The sequence below is a fragment of the Xiphophorus couchianus genome, chromosome 5, assembly GCF_001444195.1.
Source record: "Xiphophorus couchianus chromosome 5, X_couchianus-1.0, whole genome shotgun sequence".
NCBI lineage: Eukaryota > Metazoa > Chordata > Actinopteri > Cyprinodontiformes > Poeciliidae > Xiphophorus > Xiphophorus couchianus.
In genome coordinates this window covers 30,907,635-30,933,615 of record NC_040232.1, presented here as the reverse complement: position 1 = coordinate 30,933,615, position 25,981 = coordinate 30,907,635, and the positions used below count along the sequence as shown (strand labels likewise).

Genomic DNA, 25,981 nt, shown 5'->3' with positions numbered 1-25,981 from the left:
CTTAATGACAACAGTCATGTTCATGACAGCTGTTATGTCACGTTTATGTCGTCACCCTGTTAAATAAAGTGTTACTGACATCTCTACAGAGTCGCAGTTCCTCATGAAGAGAATCTACAGTCATAAAGTCAAATTCCTTCCTTAAGGATTGAGAATGAATGTAATAACTTCAATGTTTTATTTATATATACTGTATATATGTATATACACACACACACACACAACATATACATAATATGATTTCATTTTCACAAATGTTTTGGAGCGTTTGTGGGTAAATCCCGTGTTTGAGGGGCTGAATTTTTCCCACCTAAACATCTTATTCGCATCGCCTGAATATTTCCCCAGGCTGTCTCGAAGTTCTGCAGAAACCTAAATCTTTGATCAGGTGTTGTTCGAGCTGGAAAGCATCTAAAAAAAATGCAACACGAAACCTCTTGGGGGCTGTAATTACCAACTACAATTATGACTTCACAGTCATAAAGTTGCAACTTTATGACTGTAACTTTATGGCAGTAACGTCATAAAGTTATCACTACCAAATAGTTTGGCCCCAAACGTCTGAGCAGTATTTATTTACCCACAGAACATGATTTACAGTATATACAGTGCATATTTACTGTTGATGTTACGATACATACAGAGCAAATCAGTTTTTTTCCTCATTATGTTTTAGTTTCTGTAGGAAATTCTTGATATCTCTTGTTATTTTCTTTAACCAAGCGATGTTAAAGCAACTACAAAATAAAAAAAAAGAAGAAAAATAGAGTTCTTCCAGCAGAGTCCTGCTGCTGATTCTTTGTGGCCGGGTTGGAGGTTTCTTCACATGGGGTTCGGACGAGAAGGAGCGTGTGGCGGCCGCCTGTGTGAGAGGACCATGAACACAAACACCTCTGGTTAGTTTCTGGTTCTGTTGAAAACCAAACCTCACTGGAAACAAAGCATTCACACCGAGATCTTTATCGTCTGGGAACCACGTTCTGAAAACATTCTGAAATGTTTTATGATTTACAGCCAAAGCTAGAACTTAGTGGAAGAAAACAGAAAACTGCCACTTAGAATATTAGCCAAAATGCACCAAGACGATCAAAACAGATCTGCAGCAAAAGTAATAATTACTCATATACTCACAAACCTGGGAAGTTTGAAACTTAAAACGTTCTCTCTGAGTAAAAAATTCAAAGCTTTCTCATTCATTTATGTTTTAGTGATGAGCTCCAAATCTTCCAGGTTGGAAAGCCTTCTTATTGACTGAATAATTGTTTCTTTTTTTAGTTTATTATGGTTGCAAAATGGCTGCACAGTGGCGCAGTTGGTAGCACTGTTGCCTTGCAGCAATAAGGTCCTGGGTTTGATTCCCGGCCCGGGGTCTTTCTGCATAGAGTTTGCATGTTCTCCCTGTGCATGGTGGGTTCTCTCCGGGTACTCCGGCTTCCTCCCACAGTCCATAAACATAGACTGTTAAATTCTCCCTAGGTGTGTGTGTGCATGGTTGTTTGTCCTGTATGTCTCCGTGTTGCCCTGCGACAGACTGGCGACCTGTCCAGGGTGAACCCCGCCTCTCGCCCGTAACGTTAGCTGGAGATCGGCACCAGCACTTCCCGACCCCATTAGGGACAAGGGTGTACAGAGAATGGTTGGATGGTTGCAAAAGCTTTATCAGATATCATCCAAAACTGTAAAATCCAGCCAGCTGTGAAGCACGGTGGCTGAGGTATCATGATATGGGGACCTTCCTCGTGTCGTGTCAGGTTTATGTCTATTATATACCATCATTTCTGAATACACCAAAACTCTTGAAGAGTTCACGTTACCTGAAGCAGGAGAACATTCTTAAAAATGGCCGCTTCAACAAGATAATCTGGACACACCAGGAAGCAAAAAAAGATCCAGGCTGAATTGGTTTTGATGTCGAAATCTTCCCCTTTTTTGTGTGCTATGTTGCATTGTTTGAGTTCATATTGTAATCCTGTAAAGCGTCTTTGAGTGATTGGAAAGTGTCGTGCTATTAAAATGTATTAGTCTTATTGTTATTCCAGCGCCGGGGTTTATAACCTGAGGCTCTGGAGCCACAGGTGGCTCTTTAAACCTTAAGCAAAGGCTCTTAGTAAGTTTCTAATAAGACTTTTAGTAGTTAGAATAATTGCATTGAATTTCCAATGAAAGATGTTTTTTAGAACAATTTCTTGTCTTTAGGTTTGAAACTATGTAAGATTTTTTTTTAACACAAATAATATCCGACAGAAGAAAATGTATATGATAAAGTTTTATGTTTTTCTGAATATTAAAACCTAAAAGCTGAAATAAAAACGTAGCTCTTTAAAAATGACTCCATATTTCCTGTAGTAAACATTTCTTTTTGTTCAGCACCTGAAAAAAAATCAAAACATTTGTGACTCAAAACAAGTTTTGTTTCGCTGGATTGAGGTCAAAACCGGCTCTTTGGGTTGAAAAGGTTGCAGAGGAACTTGCACAGTTCAATCTCCACACATTCTTCAGTTTATGCAGTAAATGTTTTGGTTCGTAAACAAAGCAGCGACTTCTATTCCTGCTTCTTACTTAAATCACTGCTGTTTCGTTTCCCTCCTGTGGCTTGATCCCAGATTTCCCACATCTTTCCCGAGTGCGTTTGCTCCATCACCGAGGAAACATTTCAGTTCTGCTCAGCTGCTTCCAGGTTTGCACCATGCAAATATTTAATAAGCATTTGCTCACATCATCTTGAGCGAAAAACAGAAGCACGAGAAAAGGCATGCGGCCAGAAGAAGCACCAACCACCAGAGCTTTTGGTCTCGATTTGTTTTTTATTCATAAACATAAAGGCGACGTTTCTCAGATTTATTTAACAAATGGATTCATGCTCTGAGGAAATTTCAAAGACCTTGTGACACTTTTTCCATTGACGGTAAGCTTTGTGGAAACTCTCAGGCAAAGGACATTCTTACATCAACATCTGTGTAGTTATTAGTGTTACATAAGACGTCAGCACTTCCCTTCTGGTTTCCATCTCTGATTTAGGTTTGCGTTTCCCACAGAGGGAGAAATGATAAACCTAACAGGAGTGTATTAAGAAAAAGCTACTTGGTAAGAAGCTGAACGTTATAAATCAGCTTAAGTGAAGAAAAAAAACAACATGAGAATAATTATTTTTGTTAAATGCTGCTATCTACTGAGGTGTTTAGTGTGTCAATATTACAGATTTAACATTAGCAAGTGTTCAACTCAAACGTTTCTCCTACGTAAATATATATATATAAAAAAAACCGTTGTACATCATATGCCGCTTTAAGATGGATTTTATTACAAAGTTTCTGAGGAAGGCTTAAAATTTGTCATCAAATTTATATCTTTTCATTTTGCCTTCATGTCGTCGTTGAAAGAAAAAAAAAAATATCTACACAAAAATGCCTCTGAAAAGCACAGACCTAAGAGCATAACAGTAGTTTGTAATCGCAGAGTGGAAACTATTTTTAGTAGAACATTTCTGCTAGTAAGTGATAGAAAAGTGTAAACAGGGTCTGAGAGACCAGATGGAGCAAAAAAAAAAAAAGAAGGAAAACAAAATGACGTTTGGGGGAGTTTCTAGTCGAGCAGGGAGGGCTCTGAAGGACGTATGATGGTGGGTCTGTTGGGTGCAGCCGGCGGTCTTCTGCTGCAGGAGAAAATGGTGGAAGAGAGGAAAAGGGGAGGGGAAAAAAAAAACATGCAAGGAGAAAATGTTACCATGTAGTCATGCAGTGATTGCTCCCAAAGCACCAAAACAACCCCCCCCCTCGAAAAGACCCCCAGCAACACAGACTGGCAGATACGTCATGCGTGCAGACTCGTGGGCTTCCTGGGCTCGTCACCATGGCAACAGGGTCACCTATTGTGTCCGTGTAGATGCAGACGGAAAGCCAGACATGTAATGGGTCTAAATTCTAGTCGGGATTACTGACCCTGAAGCACAAACGGCGCTGGCGTTCCCGCGCTTTAAAAGCTTCAAAACGGTTTTTCAGGTGTGTGTTTGCCAATTACCAACAAAATGGTGAAGCTCAGTCCAAATGAGACCGAGTCTCAGCCGGACCCAGACTGATTATAAGCTGTTCATGCAACATTTCTATCAGCTCGTCTTACATTCATGTTGATCAACAAGGAAGATTTTGTCAGAAATTTTAAATAGGATTTATTTGTTGTAAGATGAATCTGAAACGAGAGCCCAGATCGTATGTTTACATGATGCGCTGAGCCCACTGGGCCTTTAATAGTTATTACCTCAGCTTAATTGAATCCTTTATATGTAGGGTGTGATAATGTTACAACATGTAACTGCAATCGATAATAAAAAATGATTAAGTGTAGAATATGAATATACATAGCCTTAAAATCGCATTATTGCTCATTATTTTACTCGTTGATGCTAATTTTACATTTTTGGCTTTTTGGCAGTTTGGCTTTTTTGTATGACTGACATTCAATGCCATGTGTTAAAAAATTTTTTTGAGTGAACTTCCTGAAATATCACAGCATGATGAAACAAGGTCAGGTGAAATAATTATTGTATTGGTAATCATTTATTGTGATAAATTTCTTAATATGACAAGAGTTTTGATTTACAATAAATTTCAATGAATGAATAATGAAACCCCACAAACTGTCCATGCTGTTAGAAATGTTGTTTTTACTACTTTCTGTTTGTTCAATGAAAGCGTCAATAAGTATCAATCGATTTGAAAATAGGATTAAATACCGTTGCTGCGTGCAGCTTAGTGATAGAAATTTCACTTTTAAATTACAAATGGAGCATTTTTCAATTCCAGTATGTGTGCTTGTGATGATGTGATTGCTGTGCCCCTAAAAAGTAGCAATAAATTCCTCTTATTGTCACTTTTATCAATAGTATCACAAAATGTTTCCCACATTTACATTTGCACCAAAAAAGAAAACAGAAGAAAAGCAGTGACCCTCCAACTGCCAAAAATTCCTCACGATATGACATAAACCTCACAATATGTCACAACAAAGCTCTAAATCACGTAAGGATGTGTAAGCGTGTGTGTGTGTGTGTGTGTGTGGGGTGTGTGTGTGTGTTTCCATCTACCTGGGAATTCCCGGCGGCAGAGCTGGAGGCACGCGGGGCGGCCTCGAAGGAATGAGGGGCACAGCCGAGTTGGCATCGTACGGCGACGGACCGCCGGGACGAGACGGAACGGGCGGCGCTCCGAACGCCGGCGACGGATTCAGAGGAGCGGGCGGACCCGCGGTGGGGCCCCTCGCTGCCGGGGGCCGGTTGGGAGGGGCTGCGGTCGATGCGAGAGGTCGGGACGCCGCAGGAGGACTGAAACAAAGAGCCAGGTGTTGCTTTTAAAATTTTATGTTCATTATGGATAATCTGAACAAATCAAAGCAGTTTATTGTTTTAAAGAAAGAAAGAAGCTGCTGGTCTCATATCTGGCAGCTCTTGGGGGCCCCCTGGTGGACATTACGGATTATGATAAAGGCAGTTTGCTCTCGTTTTGATTTGTAATAAACAACAAAAATCTTACAAAAATAATTAAAAAAAATATTTTACACATATTTTTTAAAATAAAACACGAACTCTTAATTTATTCAAACTTTTTACACTTACACTAATATTACAGTTTTACTCATGCTCACCCGATTTTTTTTAATGTTCAAAAAATAATTAATATTTCACCCGAAGTCGACCGCCGTTATATGCGAACATGACAAAAACAAGACAATGCAAACATTTCATCACAATTTTACACTGCTTTTTTTTTTTTTTGCAGCGTTGCAGCACATAGAAATAAAAACATGCTGAAACAGAGATGTGTATTTTATGAATGACTTAATATTTTCTAAATAAATGTTCTTTTCAAAGCTTTGACTATTAAGTAGGTTGAAAACCGTCTAAGTTAAAAGTATTAACTTTTCATGTGTTCCTTTTAGTCTAACATTTGTCACCTTGGTTCTTTGGCGATCCAAGTGTCGTCTACGGGTGGCGGCACCGGCGTGGAGATAGTGGTGGTGCTGATGTCTCCGATGATGACGAGCGCCTCCTTCAGGGCGTGGTACATCCTCAGCATCTCGTCCCTCCTCTGAGCCTTCTCCGCTGACTCCTCCATCAGGCTGCCCTGGTCTCCAGCCGAGTACAGGTAGGCCAGCAGCTCGGAGTGGATGAAGTCCTTCGTCTAAAGCGTGAAAAATGAATTTAAGAAATGTAAAGTGAGGAATGTTGAGCACCTCACAAAGTTATTCTTTGGTATCCTTACAAATAAGGACGTGTTTAATTTTTAACAGCACCAAATCGTCATCAGTAGCAGGGCTTTGAAACGATTGTGAAAACTGAAGAAAGAAGCAAACAGATCTGGATAAATCTAAAAGGTTTTTTCCTCACTAAAACAACGATTTTCTCAGACGTTTATGACTTTCTTCTGGTAATAATTCATCTACTCTACTAACAGTAAGACTTTATTGTCATCATATTATGACTTCATGTTAGCAATTTAAAAGGAACGTCTTAGTTTGGCCCTATTAAGCTTGGGTTTGTCACATTTAAGCATCAAAGTCGTTCAAAAACAGATTTAAACAACAAATCAGACCAACATTAGTACTAGCACTAGGAATGCATTTGACTTTTTCTGCAAACCTTCAGTGGTGATGCTACGTGCTAAATGGATTAGCTGATTTGCTGCAGAAGCTAAAGAGAAGTGAAAACACCCGTCAAAGACAAGAAATTTGCAAAAATTGTTAAGAGCTTTTTTACTTTAAACATGTTGACAAAATAGAGTCGTACAATATTATAGCTGAGTGTACTTAAAGGAGTTTTATACACTGAAATCCCAATGAATGTCTCTGGGCTTGGTCAAATTTGTGAAGTTAGAAGAAAACAGAAATCAAGTGTGTTGGCTTGTGTGTGTGTCTGTGTTTGGCCTCATTGTGAAGTTTCCTTAAAACCCGTTTAAAATGCACCAAGCAGAACCATCTGGCAGCAGAAATGCTCAACTTTACATGGAAAAAAAAATCGGGACGTACGTTGTTGATCATGAGGTGCATGATGGTCTTGGGCATGAGGTCCCTGATGGACTTGTTGACGATGCTGATGTACGAGTCCACCAGGTTGCGGATGGTCTCCACCTGGCGCTCCAGCTGTGGATCCATGGACACCGTGTCCCCGGGAATCATGGAGTCCTCGTTCTCGTGCTGAGGGACACCAGAAGCGGACATGACGTCATCCACGCAGAGGAAACGTTTTTGGAAAGTCAAAAGAGAGTCTCTGCTTGCAGTGTGCCTGAAAACTCAACAGGGAACATCTAGTCAGCGGTAATCTTTTGTGCACCTGGTCTTTCTCTGGGTAAACACCGGCTCTGAGGAAGGAGGCCTTCCAGCTGTCCACGTCTTCCTGGGTGTCGCAGGCCAGCTCGATCTGACGCAGGTCTTTGTACACGTTCCTGTAAACGAACAGAACCGAAACATAAAGATTCAAATCCAACGAGTTTAACAAAAAACAACAACAACAGACAAACAAAGACGTCAGCACCTTTGTTCGGTGTTAAAGATGGCGAAGACGTGCTTGCTGGACATGAAGCCCTTTTCCACGTCTCTCAGCTTCAGATTGTCGAGAGGCAGCATGAACTTCTTCTCTTTCTCCTGATGAAACACTCTGTGTGACATTTTGCCAGAGACTGACAGCTACACGCTCATTCCCTGTTGTTTCTGCAGGTTTACCTCCTCGTCTTTGTACCAGGAGAGAGACTCGGCGGTCAGGACGAACCAGTAGTCCTTGGATCCGCCCTTCATGATGCTGATGTTGATGGTGAGCCAGCCCCTGCGGATCACCTGAGCGGTCCAGAGAAACACCTGGTATTTAAAAACTCATCCTAAAAGAGGAGGCAGAATGCTACAACCAAATGAAAATGCAGCTGAGAGAGTTTGGTGCTTCAATTTGATATTTGATTTGCCACAGTTTTCTACTCGCTGTTGTTTCTGTGTTAACATTGGTAACTTTAAATCTGCAGTACGTAACTTTTATGAAGAAATATGTTTTTCACACATTTGTTCAACATACTATGACAGTATGCTTTGAGAGATAATATATGGGGAAAAAAAACAAGCTTCTCTGCCTCCTTCCTGTTGTCCTACAGTCACTGGAGAAATACTCTTCATGGTCAGAAACAACCAATCAGAGCAAGGAGGACGATCTTAACGCTGTCAATCATGCTCGTGTGCACGCCGGTCACACTCTGCCATTCGCTTTCTGCTGTGATACATCCCCTTGCTTTCAGCGGAGCCTGCTATGAATGTACGGGCTAGTTAGCATAGCAACCAATGACAATAGCTAAACGGTTTTTCTGTAACTGTAAGTTGCTTTTCCGCCGTTAGCATTTAGCAGCGCCTACACGAACATGATGGACAGTGCTAAGACCCTCCTCTGTGTTCTGATTGGCTGTGTATGAATAGAAGTGGTGCATTTCTGAAGATGGGAGCAGGACCACAGAGAAAAGGAGCTCGATTCTTTCACAGATCGACTGTCTCATGTTATTCTGTCAAGATTCCACAGCAGTTTTAACAAATATGTAAAAAAAAAAACATTGTTTATAAAGTAACCTACTGCAGCTTTAAAGAAATACATAAAAACATACCACAGAAATGCAGCACTCTGGCTAAAATGGTGGACTGAGTTTTATTTGCAGAGCTACAGTACAGAAAAATGGGAGAAAATAATCTTCACAGCAGTCATGGTGCAAGAGATTTTAGGTTGTTTTTGACGTCTAGCGTAATGTAGAGAGTTGGAAAATGTCTCTGTGCTCCTTCAATAAAACAATACTCAGCATTTCAAATTGTGATCCGACGGCTGTTTTATTTTTAGGAGTTTTTTGCAAATCAGATGATCAGAGGAAAACCACTCCAGCCTTGTGATGTAACGGTTTACAGCGTTTTACAGACAAGCCTCACCATCTGCTGCCTTAAATCTGCAACAATTAATCTTAGCTTTCCCGTATTTCTTCTAATTTCACCCTCATCCATAAATAGATGCAGAACAAAATTCTTAAAAGCTCAGAAGAAGCTGTGATGTCACTTGTTTACACTTAAAAGCTGACCTGTGAGTTCTCATAAGTCTGCGTAATTCTCACTTCCCTCTTCCCTGACGGGCATGAAAAAATATTTTTCGTCACTCATGGCCTGAGAGAGCAGCGACTCCCCCCACCCACCTAAAGAGGAACCAGGGGCCAGGTGCTTACTAGAATCTCCCCTGAGCGGTTTAGAAGGAGGAAGAGAGGAACAAAGAGCCAATGGGGGCCAGGAAGTAGCATGGAAAGATGAACAATAACAGTGGAAAAACAAAACATTGCAGTGATGTGAGAGAGCTGATTACCTGGTTGGGCATGACTCTCTTCTTGGTGGCGTTGGCAGCGGTCCTCTGCTGGGCGCTGCAGGAGAGAGGCGTTCAATAAAATCAGAACAAAAACTGGCAACTATGAAGCGTTTTAGGGTTTTTATGAAGCGGTTTCTTTTCACACATTGGAAGAACCATCAGTCGACTCTTACACATTCAGTCTGATCCAGTTACAAATGAAAGAACGTTCAAAAAAATTACTCTGATCAATATAAGTCCAGAATATATTTCTTTATTTACCAATATTCCATTTATTGGTTTTAATTATTGCATAGTTTAGCATTTTTATGGCTGGTTCAGTTGTATTTTATGACTACAGCATATTTCATCAATTATTTTATCAGTATTCGTCCCCAAAGCAATAAAAGAGTATGGATGAATGAGGGAATGTTTTATTGCTTATATATTTATTCTAAACTTTTAAAACTCAGGTACTCTATTAAGTATAAATAATATTCCTATGCAGACATCAGTTACACTTTGTGGTTTAAGCATTAGTCTTGCAATGTGCAAATCTCTACTTATGCTTCAATTTCATTTTTATGTATTTTATATGCAGAAAAGCTCTTAAACCTGACAGTAATCCAATGAGACACCAGAATCATCCAAAAGCAAACCTGAATTTGATTATTTATTGAAATGAGTCATCCAATTTTGACAAGGCAAGATAAAATGTGTTTTAAATGTAAATAATTAGTTTTATCTGCTGCACGGACATTTACATCTTCAAAATAAGTCAGTTGTGCGTTAACATAAATTCCTTTTAACTTTGCTAATTTAATGCGCAATTAACGCACAAGCTTCTGTACCATTTGGACCTCGGCAACAATGTGATTTGAACGCTGTGTTCGTCTTTGTTTTGGCTGTTTCTTAGAAAGTCATCTCTGAAAACAGTTCCAGTCTCTCTGTGAACATCGCTGAGTTGCGGTTGATAGGGACAGAAACAAGATGAACTCGCATAATCATTTTACTGTTGTAGACAAAAAAAATTGCAGCAGAGCATCTTTATACATGCAGTTATTCACTACTGAAGCAACACTAACCTGCTTTGCACAAATAAAAAACTGTAAATGCAAAAGCAACAGATGATCCCAGCCTTTTGATCTAAAATAAAATATAACATAACGTAGAACATATCATCCTGTGGCTTTTTAACTCTGAAACTGAGAAGTTTTTGGACCCACGTCGTTAGAAGTGATGAATTCACTTAAAGAAAGAACGCTGGCTGAACACCGCAGAGCCTCTTAAACATCCACCATGAGCTATGATGCGACATCATCCTTGAAAATTTTACAGTTATCCACAGACCAAATCTATCTTAACAGCCAATCAGAGCAGTGAAGCTGGATTTTAGTCCCTGGTAATTATCTGCAGATTCCCAGTAAGAGTCCCCATTAATCTGTATCAGAAGTTTATCTTACTTTGCGAATCCAATGAAGTCTTCATGGTTGGTGTTGATGTAGGAGAGCTCAATGTCGATCAGCAGCAGCACCTGAGAGGGAAAATACGACACGCTACATTACCTGCACAAACAAAGCATAACTACAATATCCCAGTATACTGGAAATCTTTTTACTGCCAACAAATGCAAACCTGGTCTTTGGTCTTGTTGTCTCTCTCTCGGATGTGAGTGGTGACGATTCTCTCCGTCTCTTCTCTCAGTCGAGGGTACGAATCCAACTGTAAACACCGACGTGTATGCAGGAAGAAGAAAAAAACAGCTGCAGACTGACGCAAGTAATCCCAAGCTGCACACCTACACATTAGCACATCGTGCAGAGCTCCTACAGTGCCTTGTAAAGATATTCAGACATTCATATTCCTTTACGTTTTTCAAATTTTGCGACATTGGAACCACAAACCTCTGGATGTTTTATTGGGATTTAATGCGACACACCAACACAAAGTAATGGATGATCACGAAGTGGGAGGAAAATGACACAACATTTTCAGCTGCTTGATAAATAGCTTTTCACTGCACCACTCTCGCATCAGCAGGAATCTTTGTTTAACTTGCTGGATTTTTTTGTTGCTTTTGTATTTTTTCTTAGAAGTGTTTATTCTAAAACAAGTGAAAACAAAAATTTTGACCAAATACAGTTTTGCTGCTGCAGATGAAACTTTGTGTCTGACTGTCTTTTCCTGACATCTCCGGATTCCAGTTGAGTCCAGGCCAGTACCACGGTGTAACATATGCACTACTTTACGTTGATCACATAAAATCCCAATGAAGTGGATTAAAGTTTGTGTCAAGTTGGCAGAATTGGAAACAGAATTGGAGGACTGAAAACCCCGCAAGGCACTGTAATTACAAGCTGCATGGATTGTATTAGTACACCTGCACATTCCCGAGCAGCGACACTTTTACAGATGGTTCAAATAGGACAGCATGCACCAACACGTTCGCCATCTGCTTGACGTGAGTCTCAACAAATCGGTAAGTAAATCAGGGGGAAGGTGACTCAGGAAGACAGGAAGACTGAAGAGTGTGTGGGAGAGGTTTCTAAATTTGTGTGTGCGGGGTGGAGTTTGATTTAAGAACGGGAAGGGGTGAGGACTTGTAAGAGAGCTGATCAGTGTGATGACGGGCTGCGTTTAAATTCAGTTGGTCATTAGATTTATAATTGAGGGTCAACATTGAGCGGTGCCTTGAAGCGGTGGTGAAAAGTGACAATCAACAACGATGACGGTGGCTGGTTAGTCCTTTAAAAGCTTTCGATTTTGCTCTTTCGCTTATTGCCTCTCACTCTTCGTTCTGCTTCTGTTCACATTTACCTTCTCCGAGCACTTCCTGATCAGGGTGACAAGCTCGGTGACGACGAGGTCTACGCATTTCAGACAGGGGTCTTTCAGCTTAATGACCTGCTTTTTCACTATGGCCTCAAAAGCCAAATCTGGGGTGAAGAGACCTGTCCTGTGGTGAGGCATCATGGGAGTCGGAGTTTCAGTGTCAGGTAAAAGAATGAGGTGAGCATAGCGTGGGTCATAGTAGGACAGAAGGGAGGAAAAAAATGGTGGAGAAAAGAATAGTTGGATGGGATATTGTGGGGAAGAAAATAGAGCATTGAAGCATGTGAAGAGAGATAAAACAGGAATTAGGTTAGCTCTGCTTCAAGTTCAGGACAAAAACAAGCTGCAGGTTCTTAAATCTGCTTTACGGGACAAAAACAGCGTTTTAGTGACACTACAAGTGTAGCCAAAAACAATTAAGTGAACTTTGAGAATCCAAGAAAACTTCAAAGAAACTAAGAGAAAGTTTGGCTGATTGGAAAGGAAACAAAGAGAAGTGATGGACAACTTAAAACTTTCCCTCAGTGCTGCACATACAGAAAGGGAACCCCCCTCCCTAAAAAACAAACAAACAGGAAGCAGCAAACCAGAGCATGCCAAAAAAGGATGACTGTGCAAAGACAAAAACTCTTGTTTCAACCCAGTTCAAATGAGGCCTGCAGCTTGTTTTGCAGTGAACCAGCACAGAAACATTTCACATCTGCCTGTAAGCACGCAGACAGCATTCCACCGCACTGCAGTCCAGCCAGGACACCAAACCCCGTCCACAGACGGTTATACATGCTGTGCATGGACTGGACGGTCAAACGGGACCGAAAATCCAGCTTGAGCTCATTTGTTGACAGCTAGTAATTGACCTACCCACTAATTACGAGTTAAAAGGAAAACCATGCAAAAAGGAAGATGCAATAGTTGTTATCTATTAAGCAGAACACCATCTTGGTGACTTCCAGTCAGATTGGGTAAAATATTGGTCATTTAATGCTGCAGTTCTAAAAGTTAGGGTTATGAAACGCAAAGTTTGAGGCTTCGACATGATCTTCCCGTGGCGGTGTGGCTCTCGTGGCACGATATTTCTCGTCAAAGTGAAGTTTGGTGAAGTGGAATGTTTTATCATGCGAATGCTTGACGTGAGGCCAACATCTGAGTTTTTATTTTGCGAAAACGGCCGCTGCGTCTCTGTGAAATAAGTCGGCTACTAATTGAACCCAAAATTATTTAGAAGTTACTGACGGGTAGATTTAAAAAGCCTCAAATTATTCTAAACAATTTGGGTTATTTTTTTCTATTCAACAGCTGAAATAGATTCTTTTCAATGTGCATTCCTTTCAATACAATGAATCAGGAAATTCTTTACTGAAATTTGGGATTAAATAAAATTCAGTAGGGGAAAGTATATAAATATACACTAGTTTATCTGAGTAAAAGTTTCAACTCAGCTGCTTTGATGTTATTGAACAGTGTTTTTCAAAGTGGGGACCACTAGAGGGCGCTAGAAGGGAAGCTCATGGGGAAAAATTTTTAGAATAAAACAATTTAATCTAATAAATGTTTTAATCGTAACTATTTAATCACTTTTTTTATGAGGAAATCTAACGTGTTTCAGTCACTGTTCTAAAATATAAGTACAAATAATTACTTGAAATGTCACTTGCCATGCTTCTCTTTCTGATTGGCTGCCAGTCAAGTTCATCAAGCTGCTTTGTTCCTCACTGTCCCACACTGAGGCTAAAAAAAGCCCCCAAGAAGTCACGGTCGATTAAAATTAGAAGGTATGAGGCAGTATTTATGCTAAACAAATGCAATAATTATTAAACAGTAAATAAAAGTTAGAAAAAACACAAAGAGTTGACGGTTTTTACTTGTTTTTCTGTGGCTCTGTAAAGTGGGTCCTCAGCAGAAGCTGAAGCTGACTGGGTGAAGGAGCCATGGCATGGAAATGTTTGGTAAAATTAAAACAGCAACACAATGTTTTGCTGACATTTATGCAATTAGCTTATTCTTGTAAAGAAAGAGAGTGTGTTGGCTAAAACATCAGAAGTAAGGGTCACATTGTAGGCATCACTGTTGTGTTCTTTTGGAGACCGTTGATCTCACGTAGAAATCTTATTTGACTCGTTTAACATGGACTTTGAGAAGCAATTGGATTTTTGGAGGTAAATGTTTAGCCACACTTGTTGGCACCTTTCTCAATGAAAGCAGATGTTCTGTCACAAAGTAGGATTTTATCGATTACCGTAGTAGTTTTGTGATTTTTTTTGTGATTTCAAGGTCTAAAGCTGCTACTGTCTGCCTTTTTCAGAGGGTGTTCTTCTCAGTCCATGAAAACAAATAAAAACACAGCGCTGGACAGATATGGCTCCTGGCTGCACTAACTGTGCGCTGGCACGACAGTCCGACAGGCGGCCATGCAGCGATACCTTATTAGTGCATTGTCTGACTGTGTTGATGAGTTCCTGGATGACCAGGTCGATGGATTTCAGACAGGGCTCTTTCAGTTTAATGATCTGCTTTTTCACAATGGCTTCAAACGCCATGTCTGGGGTGAACAGGCCTGTCCTGAAGGACATACAGATAAGACACATGGACACAAGGACTGAAAACAAAAAAATCAAAGACAGGGAAGACATGAGCAGACGAGACGCTGTGGAGAAAACCAGTGAGAAGGGGAAGGAAAAGAGAACCCGGAGTCAAGGCAGCCATGTGGCAGACAGACAGAAGGTTAAGAACATAAACCTCATTTCCAGAAAAGTTTCTTTTAAGGCGACCATTTTGTTTATGTCAAAGAGTGAGACAGATGTGTTTGGTTTGTGCCAAACTGTTGCGGTAACAGATATCAGAGTTCATCTGTGCAATCATTCAGCTGAATTGGTCAGAGGTGATTACCACTTTTATCCAGAAGAGGGCGTGCCTGTGCTTTTCTTGTATGAACTGGAATGAAAGCCTGATTGTTGAAAGGATTGTTAATGGAATTATAATCACGCAATAATGGACCCAATCAGACATGTTAATGGAATTACCATTGTTCAGTAAATGTAAATAAATGGAACTACTTTACTTGAATAACAGAGATGCTTCTTTTTTAACATTAGTGGAGGAAAACAACTTTACAGTGACACTAATAAGCATCTGAAGCATTTCTACCGTTTGTAACAATGCAAAATCACTTTATTTTTTACAATTAAATCTGTTAATTGTGGTTCTTCTGGCTAAGACGATGTTTAGAAAGCATTAGAACAGAAAAGCGCATAACATTTTACTTATTTTCTTTTTCTTAATTTCACAATAGAAACAGTTCTGTTTTGTCTCTACTTTTCCAGTAATTCAAAGCCAAGTCAACTGACACAAACAAAGCCTTATAAAAAAACTAAATTATACTATTTACAGATCAAATGAGAAGAAACGTCCACTTTCTGACTTTATTAAACTTATGTGTGCTGCCACACACTTACTAAACACACAACAGCACAAAATAAATATCAGAATATTCACTGATTAATGTTGTCGTATTTAGAAAAGATAAACCAACACATTCAAATATAGATATGCAACACAATGATAAACATTTATCTTCCCATTTTTTGTGATTTTCTGGTGAGTGTTGGTCATCTCACACTATTATCTTTGATATGAAAATGTTTCGTACAAGCCGTCCGTCAGATGCACCTGACAGGTGACTGAAAGTCATTTTCAATACTCCGCTCATCGCCTACTTTCTCAAAAACATAAATTGATTAGCAAATGGGACGATTTGGGTTTGCTGCATACTGAAAACCATTTCTGGAAGTGAGGTTTTCAAAAGTGATGACGAAAAGAAAACAGAAAAAAAATTAGAATCGTGTAATCTGGACAGCTGACAGAAGGGCAGGAACTAAAATGTGGAGTAGTTTTTTTGGCATGCTGGCTGAACTTGCCTGACTCCGTGGATGTTCTTGATGGCGTAACTGATTTCTTTGCGGAGCTCCTTCTCATCAAACTCCATCTGAGACACAAAAGCCGCGTCACATTTTACTTGTTGTCAAAGGGCTTCTTTAGTTTTAATTGGCAAGCAGGAAAAACCTTAGATGCAAAACGTTTTCATTCTTAGTCAGACAGGAAGTCTGTCCTTAAATCCCACTGCAGTTTAGAAACATGTCAGAGAAATCTCCAAAATTACCTTCACCAGCTCGAATGGGAAGCGCTCGTGAAAGATTCGGTTGATCTTCGCTCCGCCGGACAGGTTGGAGGTGTCCACCTGGTCTCCGGACCCTTCAATGCACTTCTCAAAGTCCACACCAAACTGCTGCACCATCCTACAGATTCAGGCAACATCAGCTTAGCCAAAGAGTTCAAACATGTTTTCATTTGTGTCCGTCTGTATGTGTTTATACGAACTGGAGCAGGGCCTTGGTCTTCCGGGTCGGGTCGTCGGGGCGGAAGTTCTTGTACTCCTCCACTTCTTTCTCCAGCGACAGCATCTGGCTCTGCAGCTTGCTGCGTAACCCCGGCAACGTGTCACGGATGTGGTTGGTGAGTTGCTGGAGGAAGAACAAAATTAGGTGGAGACGATGTTAATTTTTCAATTTACAGGCACTTAAAATGTAAACTCCGTCTTAAATATGTTCTCGGAAGTCCAAATTTACAAGTTAAGAAAAGAAGAAAACATTTTCTAATGTTCAGAAGGATGGTTTTGTTTTCACCAAAGGCAACCTTGAAATCTGAAATGATTGTCGGGTGTTTAACATGATGACAGCTTCCGTATTAAACTGTTTACTTGCAACTTTAATGGTTAGTGTTAATTATGTTACACAAATTCCTGAGCAATAACTGTTTGCAAATGTTGCTAAATGTGCAAACTGATAGGAAATAAACTGTTATTAGCCTTTGATGATTATAGTAATTAGACTACGTATTGAACTTCCTTTTCAACTTGGAACGAAAGAAAGCAAAGGAACTCTGGAGCTCATTGTGTAACAAAGATGATTCAGAAAGTGAAAGGTGATAGGTTTATTTTAGGTCCTAACCTGCAAAGAATCAACCAGAGACACAAATTACTTTTCTGCAGAAGAGGAGAGCTGAGCCAGACGCGGAGAACCGCCATCAAACACAGTCTGGGATCAACTCTATCGGCTCTTTGTTTCCTCTGCTCTTTATTATGTTTACAAGGAAGGAGGTTGGGCTTTTGGTCATTCCGTATTTCAGAGTGATGTCAACATACAGAGAGCCGCCATCTTGTTTGATGAGCCAGTTTTACTGATTCTGTTTATTTGGACTCTGAATTCAGGTCAAACAATTGACCAATGACCTTTACTACAGGATGTTCTGGAACCTTCTGTGGACATGCCCTTACAAGAGCACGAGGCTGACCGCAACCAATCAGTTTCACAGAAAGCTGTTAACACAGGAATGTGTTAACGTTTTTAGCCTCCAGGCAAACATCCTAAAATAGTTAATAGTGTACTACAAAAGAGAGAAGTCAAGTAAACATCAAACAGAGTAATAATATGAAAACATAACCTTTCAAATAAACTCACAAGTAAATGAACTTAGATAATTTTTTCTAACAAAAGGCTTTACTTCAGACAGGGGCTTTTTCTGATTGGCTGCAATACAGACTGCTACAAGAGATCCCTCCTGCTCACACTATAGAGACTCTGAAGAATCTTGGATACAAATATCCACGTTCCTTTTGGGATTAACAAAATATTACTGAACAGAACAAAATGTACCAGAACATGGTTTGGTTGGGTGTGACGCGTCTCCCAAGCAACACTTTCAAGTCAAACGACATGACAGTGTTTAAACCGGGCCGGGTCTGACCTGGTTGAGGGTCTTCTGCAGGTGCGGGGTGCCCATGCGCTCGGCGATGTGTCTGTATGCCGGGTGAGACAGAAAGAACTTCCTCTCAGCCGCCAAAGCAGCGCGGATATCTTTCTTTCCATCTATGTCCTTCTGACTGCGATTCACCACCCCGATGTAGCCTGACGAAAAATAAAAGTGAGATCTTCTAAGATCACATTTCTAAGATCTGCTTAGAGCCAGACTGAGAGAGACCGGCGACTCTGAGAAAAATCACGTGTGCAGAGTTACCTCTGCGAAGTGGCAGCAGTTTGTTTTCCAGGATGTCTCGTGCATCTGTCCCCTCGTCCATCAGGTCCAGCTTCGTGATCACGCCAATTGTCCGCAGCCCTAAACACAAAAGTGTCACAATGATTGTCTTAAAATTGCAGCTGGAGCTAATTCTACCTGAAAACTCCTTGTGATCGTCATATATACAACATGTCGTTGCAATCCAATAAAGAACAGCTAACTCACTGATGATATCATCGCGCTTTGAAAGATAAAGAGCTAAAGATAGAACTAATTCACTCATTTTATCTCTACTTGCTTCCCCTTGGCTACCAGGAAATCTTTTAATAATTGAATAGTTAATTAAAACTACAATCCAGCTTTATTAGTGAGGCAACGAATGACAAGAGAGCGGAAGGGAGGAAGTGAGAGGAAGCTAAGAACAAGGACCATATTCATTTTATCCAGTACTAAACCAAGTTAAAGTTAGATTGAATGACTACAGGGTTTCTACACGTTTCACCAACTCAAATTTAAGACATTTTAAGACCAGTTTGATTGGAATTTAAGACCTTTATATCCAAAGAAATGTACAAACTTCATCCAGCCAAACAACAGGAGATAAATTTGCACTTACCCATGAAAGATGCACAAAAAAAGCTAGCTAGCGAACAAGGGTATGCTAACAATGAGTCACAGGATATAATGCAGGTGTGTGCATGTGAGTCAACCTTTTGCCTGATAAAAGTCCTAATTAATGGTCCTACTAAGACCAAATTTAAGACCTCTGATGAACAAATTTAATGCCAACTAACTTTTTAAATGAATTTAAGTCAAGTTAAGGCTTTAATTTGAATTTTTAAGGATCCACGGATTAAAACGTAATCCAGGTCTGAAGGGACGGTCTCACCTTGTGGGTCCACCTCCTTGGCGATTTTGAGAGCGTCTGAGTTTGCCAGGTCTGTGTTGGCCGGAGTGACGGCCAGGATCAGGCAGCTCTCCTTGACGATGAACTGCAGCAGCATGTCTCTGATCTGGTGCTCGATGTCCGGAGGCTGGTCGCCCACGGCTACCTTGGTCATCCCCGGCAGGTCAATCAGGGTCAGGTTCAACACTGAGCCGAGAGAAAGACGAAAGGAAGGCTGAAGTCAGCGGGGGGAAGTTTAAATGCGTGGAGTAACGGTTTTAATGTGTGGAGTCGGTACCGTTCGGGGAGTAGACGCGGAGGTTGATGGGGACGGGGGAGATCCCTTTGTTTGACCCGGTGATTCGGTCAGTCTCTGCTTCAATCTCCATACGGACCTCATCAAAGTCCACAAACTTGCGTCCCTTGCAGTGCAGGAACTCCGCATACTCTACAGAAGGAAACGAGTGATGAAGGCGGCATTGAGCACAGATGACTGGCACAAAATGAAAGTAAAATCAAGGACACAAAAATGTGCAGAATAGCAGCCATTACTACAGAAAGAAAAATGTAAAAAATTTTTTACAATAATAAGGATAAATTACAAAATAAATAAATAAATGATAAATAATTTAAATGAGAATGTTGTGAATTCTTATTTTGACCTAATTTGATGCAGCTCCCATGAATCTTTTTACATTTTTGACAAATTAAGATGTAATATTTTAGAATATTACTAAAAAAAAAAACTATTTAAATTTTTTTTATGATGATGACTTTATAAAAGACAGAACAATAAATTTGATTAAATGCACAGCCACTCCAGGCAAGAAGGAACAGAATAATCCAAATTGGTATCAGGTAACACGGTTGCAGCGAGGGAACAAATTTTTTGATAAATTCAGGATTCAAATTCTAGCTTACTGCTGCTATTCACGTTTTAAAATAAACCCAAAGTTTTGTACAAAGACGGAGCTTCACCTGCTTTACTGTTAACCAGCTGGAGGATGAGCGGACGGCGGGTGACGATGCCGGATCCTCTGGGTAAAAAGTCTCTGTCAGACAAAAAAAAGATTAAGAGTTTAGTTTCTGGAAACACAAACTAAGGAAGAACATTTACATGTTGATCCTTCATTCTTAAACAGAAGATAGACGCTGCAGGGTTCTTGTTTATTTTCTGTTTGTTTTTTGAAGGTCTCTCTAGCGTAGCGCCTTTGTGATCAGCTGTGTCCCCTTTCTGGAGGAAACCATTGCTAACCTATTGCTGTCTCTAACTTGGTGAACTCTTTTTGTTTGCATAGAAAGCTCCCCTGGCTCAGTGTTTCTCTGATTAGCTGCGTCTCTTTCCTGGATGGAGTCTGTAACGAACATTTATTGTGGCGATTGGTTCTATGGACTCTTTGTGATTCTGCATTTCATCTCCTTTCTATCCTCCCAGGCCACCAACATGGCTGCTGATCCTGAGGACGGTTCTGCTGGAGGTTTCTTCCTGCTCAGAGTTGTTTCTTTCCACTTTCACCACATGCTTATCTATTGCAAAATCATTGACTCAAGGCAATCTTCTGGGCTCCTTTACCTTGATTGACTTTTTCCTAATTTGCATAAAAGGTTTGGCTGAGTTTGACTGTACTTTATGATGTTTGGATTAAATTGTTGTTGCTGTATTTAATTTAATATGATTGCATCTATAACTGGGTTTTTGAAGATTTAATTTCTGGAAAATCTTGATTTTTTCCCCCCCACTAATGCCCTCCTTGGGTTTCCGTATTTCAAAGTGATGTAAACACACAGAGAGCCGCCATCTTGTTTGATGAGCCAGTTTTACTGATTCTGTTTACTTGGACTCTGAATTCAGGTCAACTCTACAACAAAATACAACGGTCAGGCTAAGATGTTTTTCTTTTTCCATTATAAGAATAAAGTGAAGATATTACAAGAGTACAGTCATAGTAATTCAAGAAGAAAATCATATGACTCAAACTGGAATAATATGATATTGGAATCATAATACAACACAACACAAAAAATTGCTTTTTTCTCATAATTTTAAGATGTTTTTCTGGTAAAAATGTTGTCTTTATTCTGCTAATATTATGACTGTGTTCCTACAACTCACAGAAGGAACGACTGAAATAAAAGCCACTTTTTGAAACTGTTTTCTGCCATTTGTAATTACTTTGTTAAGAGAATAAGCCGAGAACAAAAACAGACTGAAATTGCAAATCGGTTTGACAGAAATTAGAGATTTTAGATGTAAGCCACATCGCCCAGTCCTGGTTTTACTGCAGTGACTGAGATTGATATGAATTATTTAATCTGGACCAAATTGAACTGCATGTTTCCCCGTGAGCTGGACCTGCTTCCGTCTTCTGAAGTGACTTTAAATGACATTCACTGTAAACGAACACAATCTAAATAAAGTTGAAGCATCTGGCTGTGTTCCCTCTTCTCATTGCACACGTGCTCATCGGAATGGAAACTTCTGCTCAATACAATCGCGATCATTTCCAGGTCAGTGCCCCACATCTCTGCAGGCGAGGAGAATATGTCTGTTTTTCTGTCCGTCTGGCTGTCAGGTCAGCAGGGAGACTCAGCATTTTATTCAAAAGACAGCAACTAGAGCGAGTAAAAAAAAAACCAACAACCTTCATATATGCACTAAGGTCAATAGCGGAGGACATGCACATATATGTTCCCGCTGCTCCTGAAGTTCAGCGCTGACTGAGCAGTTAGGATGTTGCACAACTTTGATTTCCATCCGGTTTCCTCAGTCACTTCAGATCATGAATCATTATTCTGGTAAATCACTCAGAAACGCCTTTTATTGACTGCCATTTCTGGAAGAATGTTAATGAGTGATCTATTTCACGTTACAAAGGCTAAGCAACAAGAAGTGAGTCATGGGGACTGTTTGATTTAGTCAGATAAGACCAAAACTCCAGGTTATAGAACAGCCCAGTCAAAGTCAAGACCTAAATCCAATTGATAATCCAATCTGATTGAGCTATTTTGCAAAAAAAAAGAAGAAATTGTTAAATCTTTCAGGTCCAAAACTAGAAAGGAAAGACAAAAAACATGCAGCTGTAGTTGCAACTAAATGCAGGTCTATAAATCAGTGACTCAGGGCGACTGAATACAAATGCACCACACACTTTTCAGATTTTTACTTGCATATTATATTATCCTACTTAGCAACCGTCAACTAATTTGTGTGCAACAGAAAACACTAATGACCAAATGTGGACAACTCAAAGGGTTAAGGTCGAACGTCTTTGCGAGGTTCTGTCAATTACAAATGAGGAGAACAGCTTATTTGGACCGGTCAGAAACCAAGAGCCACTTATTTAAAAACTAACACACTGGAGTCAAAAGCCTGCATGATTACCGAACATGGGAACAACTAGCAGCTTTGTGGGTGTCTGGTACCCGGTGTGTCATGTACGCATGACGGTGCAGCTGGTGACATGACTGACGACCCGGGCGCAGACACATCAATGCCTCCACTGTCTCCCTGTGCGGCTGCTGCGGGGCTCAGAAACAAAAGGCGACAGGAAAAAGAACACGAAGACGTGGCCGTCCAGTCTACTTTCACTCTCACACACACTGCACTTTAGCTGAGGTTAAGAAAAACTATGCGGATGCACCAATCTTCAGCAGATTCAAAGCAATTCAATCTTATTTTAAAACAGACGTTTTCTCACCATTTCTACCTCCACAAAAAAAGGGATTTTTTTTTTTTTTAAAGTCACAATTGATGTTTGGCTTTGTCAGGATTTCCTTAATCAGCCCCACACATAAACACAAGATTATGCAAATGGGTGAAGCTCCTGTTTCAATTCCTGTGTGGCTGAATGATAAGCTATTATATCTGCCAATGACCTCAGGAAATCTACAAACTGACCTTTTTCTGCCACACCCTTGAAATTCAAACAGCGACCTATGTGACGTGAGGTCTGTGTTTACAGCCAGGCAATCTTATGATAAAGCAGGCTTTGTGAATGTTTGACAAGACATGGCTGATAGGAGGCCCTGCTGACAGCATTAGATTAGTCACACACTCGCAGTCACTTTTTCACCTACTCTCAGTGCCTGATTAAAGTGCATTTTGATGTATTTTACACTCATTTTGCAGAATTTCTGTTGCCTGTCAAACATCTGTTTTTTTTTATGCGTGAGCTACGTAGGAATGGACTGTGAATAGCCCCAGGATGGAAAGAATCAGTTTTGAGGGAAAAAACGTTACAAACTGGGAGGGACCGACACACTGGGCGCCGAAACAACTGCTTAGCTGGCGAGTTTTTGGTGGGGTGTTTTTTTGTAACGCAAGTGTTTATGAGAAACTAACAGTAGCTAAACTCGGTCTAAAAGCAAAGAGATGAAACGGAAGAGCAGACACGGGCTGTACAACCTTCCAACGAAGTTCTCCAACACGGAGCTTTTCCCTGCGCTCTGCCCGCCGACCACCGCGATCTGCGGCAGGTCCAAGTTGCAGCTCTGGCCGATGGAGCTGAAGGCGTCCTGCAGCTTGTTGATGAGGGGAATGAGGTCCTCCATCCCCCGGTTTCCCATAGCGGTGCCTCGGTGAGCCCTGCGGGCTTTTTATCCCAGACACCTCGCTGGTCAAATTACGGTTCGCTCTTCCAAAGGGAGGGGGAAAAAAATAAAAAAAGTTTCCAAATTTCTCAGCAACCTGCCACTGTTTCTTTTTGAAAGTCTGTCTTCTACTTCTTTTTATTTATTAAGGGAAAAAAGGACGGGAAAATTCGGCGAATTTATCAGCTAGTTAACGGGTCAGTGAATAATAAAAGTAACTGGCTTACAGTGAAAACTTCTGTCATCATCCGGTCAGGCGACACCCAGCCTCCGCCGGAGGTCGAAGCCCCGCCTTTCGAGGTCTGCTCGTCCAATCATTGGTCAGATTGAGCGTCCGTCATCGCGTACGTACGTAGACTCACGCACGTCCATGTTTTAATTTACTAACTGGACGTTTCTGGACTTGAACTTCAAAAGTAAGAGCATTATTTTATTATCGCTTCAAAAAATATAAACGTTTTTAGACAGTGAATGAGGTCAACAGTTTTGTTTTTTCAAATTATTTTTGATATTTGTAACTACTTTTGTTATCATTATTATTAATTTGGTGACATGTTTTAACATTTGAACTGATTTATTTATTTTTTTAGATTTTTTTTAAATTATATGAGCTATCTGGAAATCTGTTATATTTCTATTTCTGGTCTGATACTTATGACAGAAAGATATGGATATCTAAAGCTTAAAGACCTAATAAGAGTAAATAAAAATGAGTATAAAATATTTATTTTAACAAGATATATAGACATTCTGAATACCCAAAATGTTTATTTAGACTTGGCAGAATTTTATTATAAGCATCTGCTTTGAAGCTTTCTGACTACCGTAGTGAAAAAAATACTTTAGTATATTTCAAATAAACTTACATTTATGAAAGTACATTTTAAGTATATTTATATTAAGTGTACAACCTATAAATATATACAAAGTATACTAAAAGTATGCTTGTACCAATTTTGACATATTAACTTTAAACATACTTAAATAAAATTGTACCAAAATACACTTTTAAGAAATATATTAAATAAAAGTGAACAAAATATGTATATACAAAAATACACACTTATTCAAGTGTATTTTAAACATTTTAAAATATCTTTTAAAGATATTGTGCGTATACTTTAAAATATATGCTCAAAATAGAATTTTTAAAAATTCACTTAAAATTCCCTTAACGCTTATTTTAAATGATTAATTTCAGTATGTTTTAAATTACATCTCAGTGTATACTTTAGGCTAATAAAGTATGCATTTTTAGGTGCCTTAATAATCTTTTACTATTTTTGTTAAAATGTCAAAGAATAGAAAAATAACAATCTTAATAGTGGAACTTGATGTAATGTTGTTGAACAAAGCAAATAATGTGTTCATTAGTTTCACCTGTAAAGTGTTTTGTAATGGATCCTCCTGTGTTCTGGTAGCCTGATATGTTTGCAGTACCATAGTGTGTATGAAGCATGTAATGTACAAAGTGGCAAAGCAGAATAATAAAAGACATTAAGTAACTAAACAGTGTACTTCATTAGCAATTATAATAAACCAAAAGTGTAATTGTAGCATACTGTAATCACACTACTAATATAGAAAATATGTCATATATACTTAAAATACATTCTAAGTATATTTTATATGTAATTCAATCACAAAAATAGTACACTCAAAATATACTAATCAAGCATGTTTATATTACATAAAAAGCAATATACTTAAAGTACACTAAGTCTAACTTAAGTTGTCCAAAAAAACAACTTAACACTTAGTACACTTTAAATTGTGATTTAATACAATTTAAATACTATTAAAATACACAAACACAAGATTAGTTGTTTCAAAATGTCACACTTTAAGTTAACTAATCCTAAGTGAACTTGAAGTATACTCATGACTAGTCTGACTTAAAGTATGCTTAATTTTCATCAGGGCAAAATCCTTTCAATAAAACTTAGGTTGTATCCTCTGTTGAAAGGCAGGGTGAGGATACAATTCAGGTCGTCTGGCTGAAACTTGAGCGTTTGCTGAATCAATTTTCTTGAGAAATCCAATCTCGACTTTCCAGTTGACTTACCTTGTTCCTTGAATAAAAAGCGAACACTGTGGTGCCTCCGCATGCCGGCGAGAGTAGGCGCCATGGTGGAGGCACCGCCAGTTAAAGGCTTAAGCCTTTACTAAGAACCAATAAATAACTAAAACCAGATACACAAGTATATGCAACACTAAAAGGAGGAGATATTTTCCAGTATTCAGCGGTCAATATCTCAACCAGGGAC

At 39.6% G+C, this 25,981-nt stretch overlaps 1 protein-coding gene across 5 annotated transcripts; it reads right to left on the bottom strand.

Moving 5' to 3' along the window:
* Positions 1–164: 164 nt before the first annotated feature.
* dnm2b (dynamin 2b) lies at positions 165–23,997 on the bottom strand. 5 transcript variants are annotated; one of them, XM_028017637.1, is made up of 20 exons: positions 23,530–23,996; positions 20,103–20,176; positions 19,423–19,572; positions 19,128–19,331; positions 18,239–18,337; positions 17,969–18,129; positions 16,544–16,686; positions 16,326–16,461; positions 16,084–16,151; positions 14,590–14,728; positions 10,973–11,059; positions 10,801–10,871; positions 9,359–9,413; positions 7,711–7,821; positions 7,523–7,632; positions 7,322–7,433; positions 7,018–7,185; positions 5,947–6,173; positions 5,081–5,317; positions 165–862 (listed from the first exon to the last, which is right to left on the bottom strand). In XM_028017637.1, exons 1-20 carry the CDS (start codon positions 23,688–23,690, stop codon positions 823–825), a joined length of 2,553 nt encoding a protein of 850 aa, XP_027873438.1. In that variant the 5' UTR covers positions 23,691–23,996; the 3' UTR covers positions 165–822. The 5 variants fall into 5 exon arrangements, with proteins under 5 accessions (XP_027873438.1, XP_027873437.1, XP_027873433.1 ...); XM_028017636.1 differs by lacking the exons at positions 165–862; positions 14,590–14,728 and adding exons at positions 2,785–3,649; positions 12,155–12,293 and having other exon boundaries at positions 23,530–23,997; XM_028017632.1 differs by lacking the exon at positions 165–862 and adding an exon at positions 2,785–3,652.
* Positions 23,998–25,981: the final 1,984 nt, after the last annotated feature.

Excerpts from the sequence above, each read along its gene's own strand:
- dnm2b (XM_028017632.1), bottom strand. The coding sequence starts at position 23,690 with ATGGGAAACCGGGGGATGGAGGACCTCATTCCCCTCATCAACAAGCTG. Across the intron at positions 20,177-23,529 it reads TTGGAGAACTTCGTTGGAAG|AGACTTTTTACCCAGAGGAT; the intron begins GTTGTACAGCCC and ends TTTGTCTGACAG. Across the intron at positions 16,152-16,325 it reads TCCCATTCGAGCTGGTGAAG|ATGGAGTTTGATGAGAAGGA; the intron begins GTAATTTTGGAG and ends TTTGTGTCTCAG.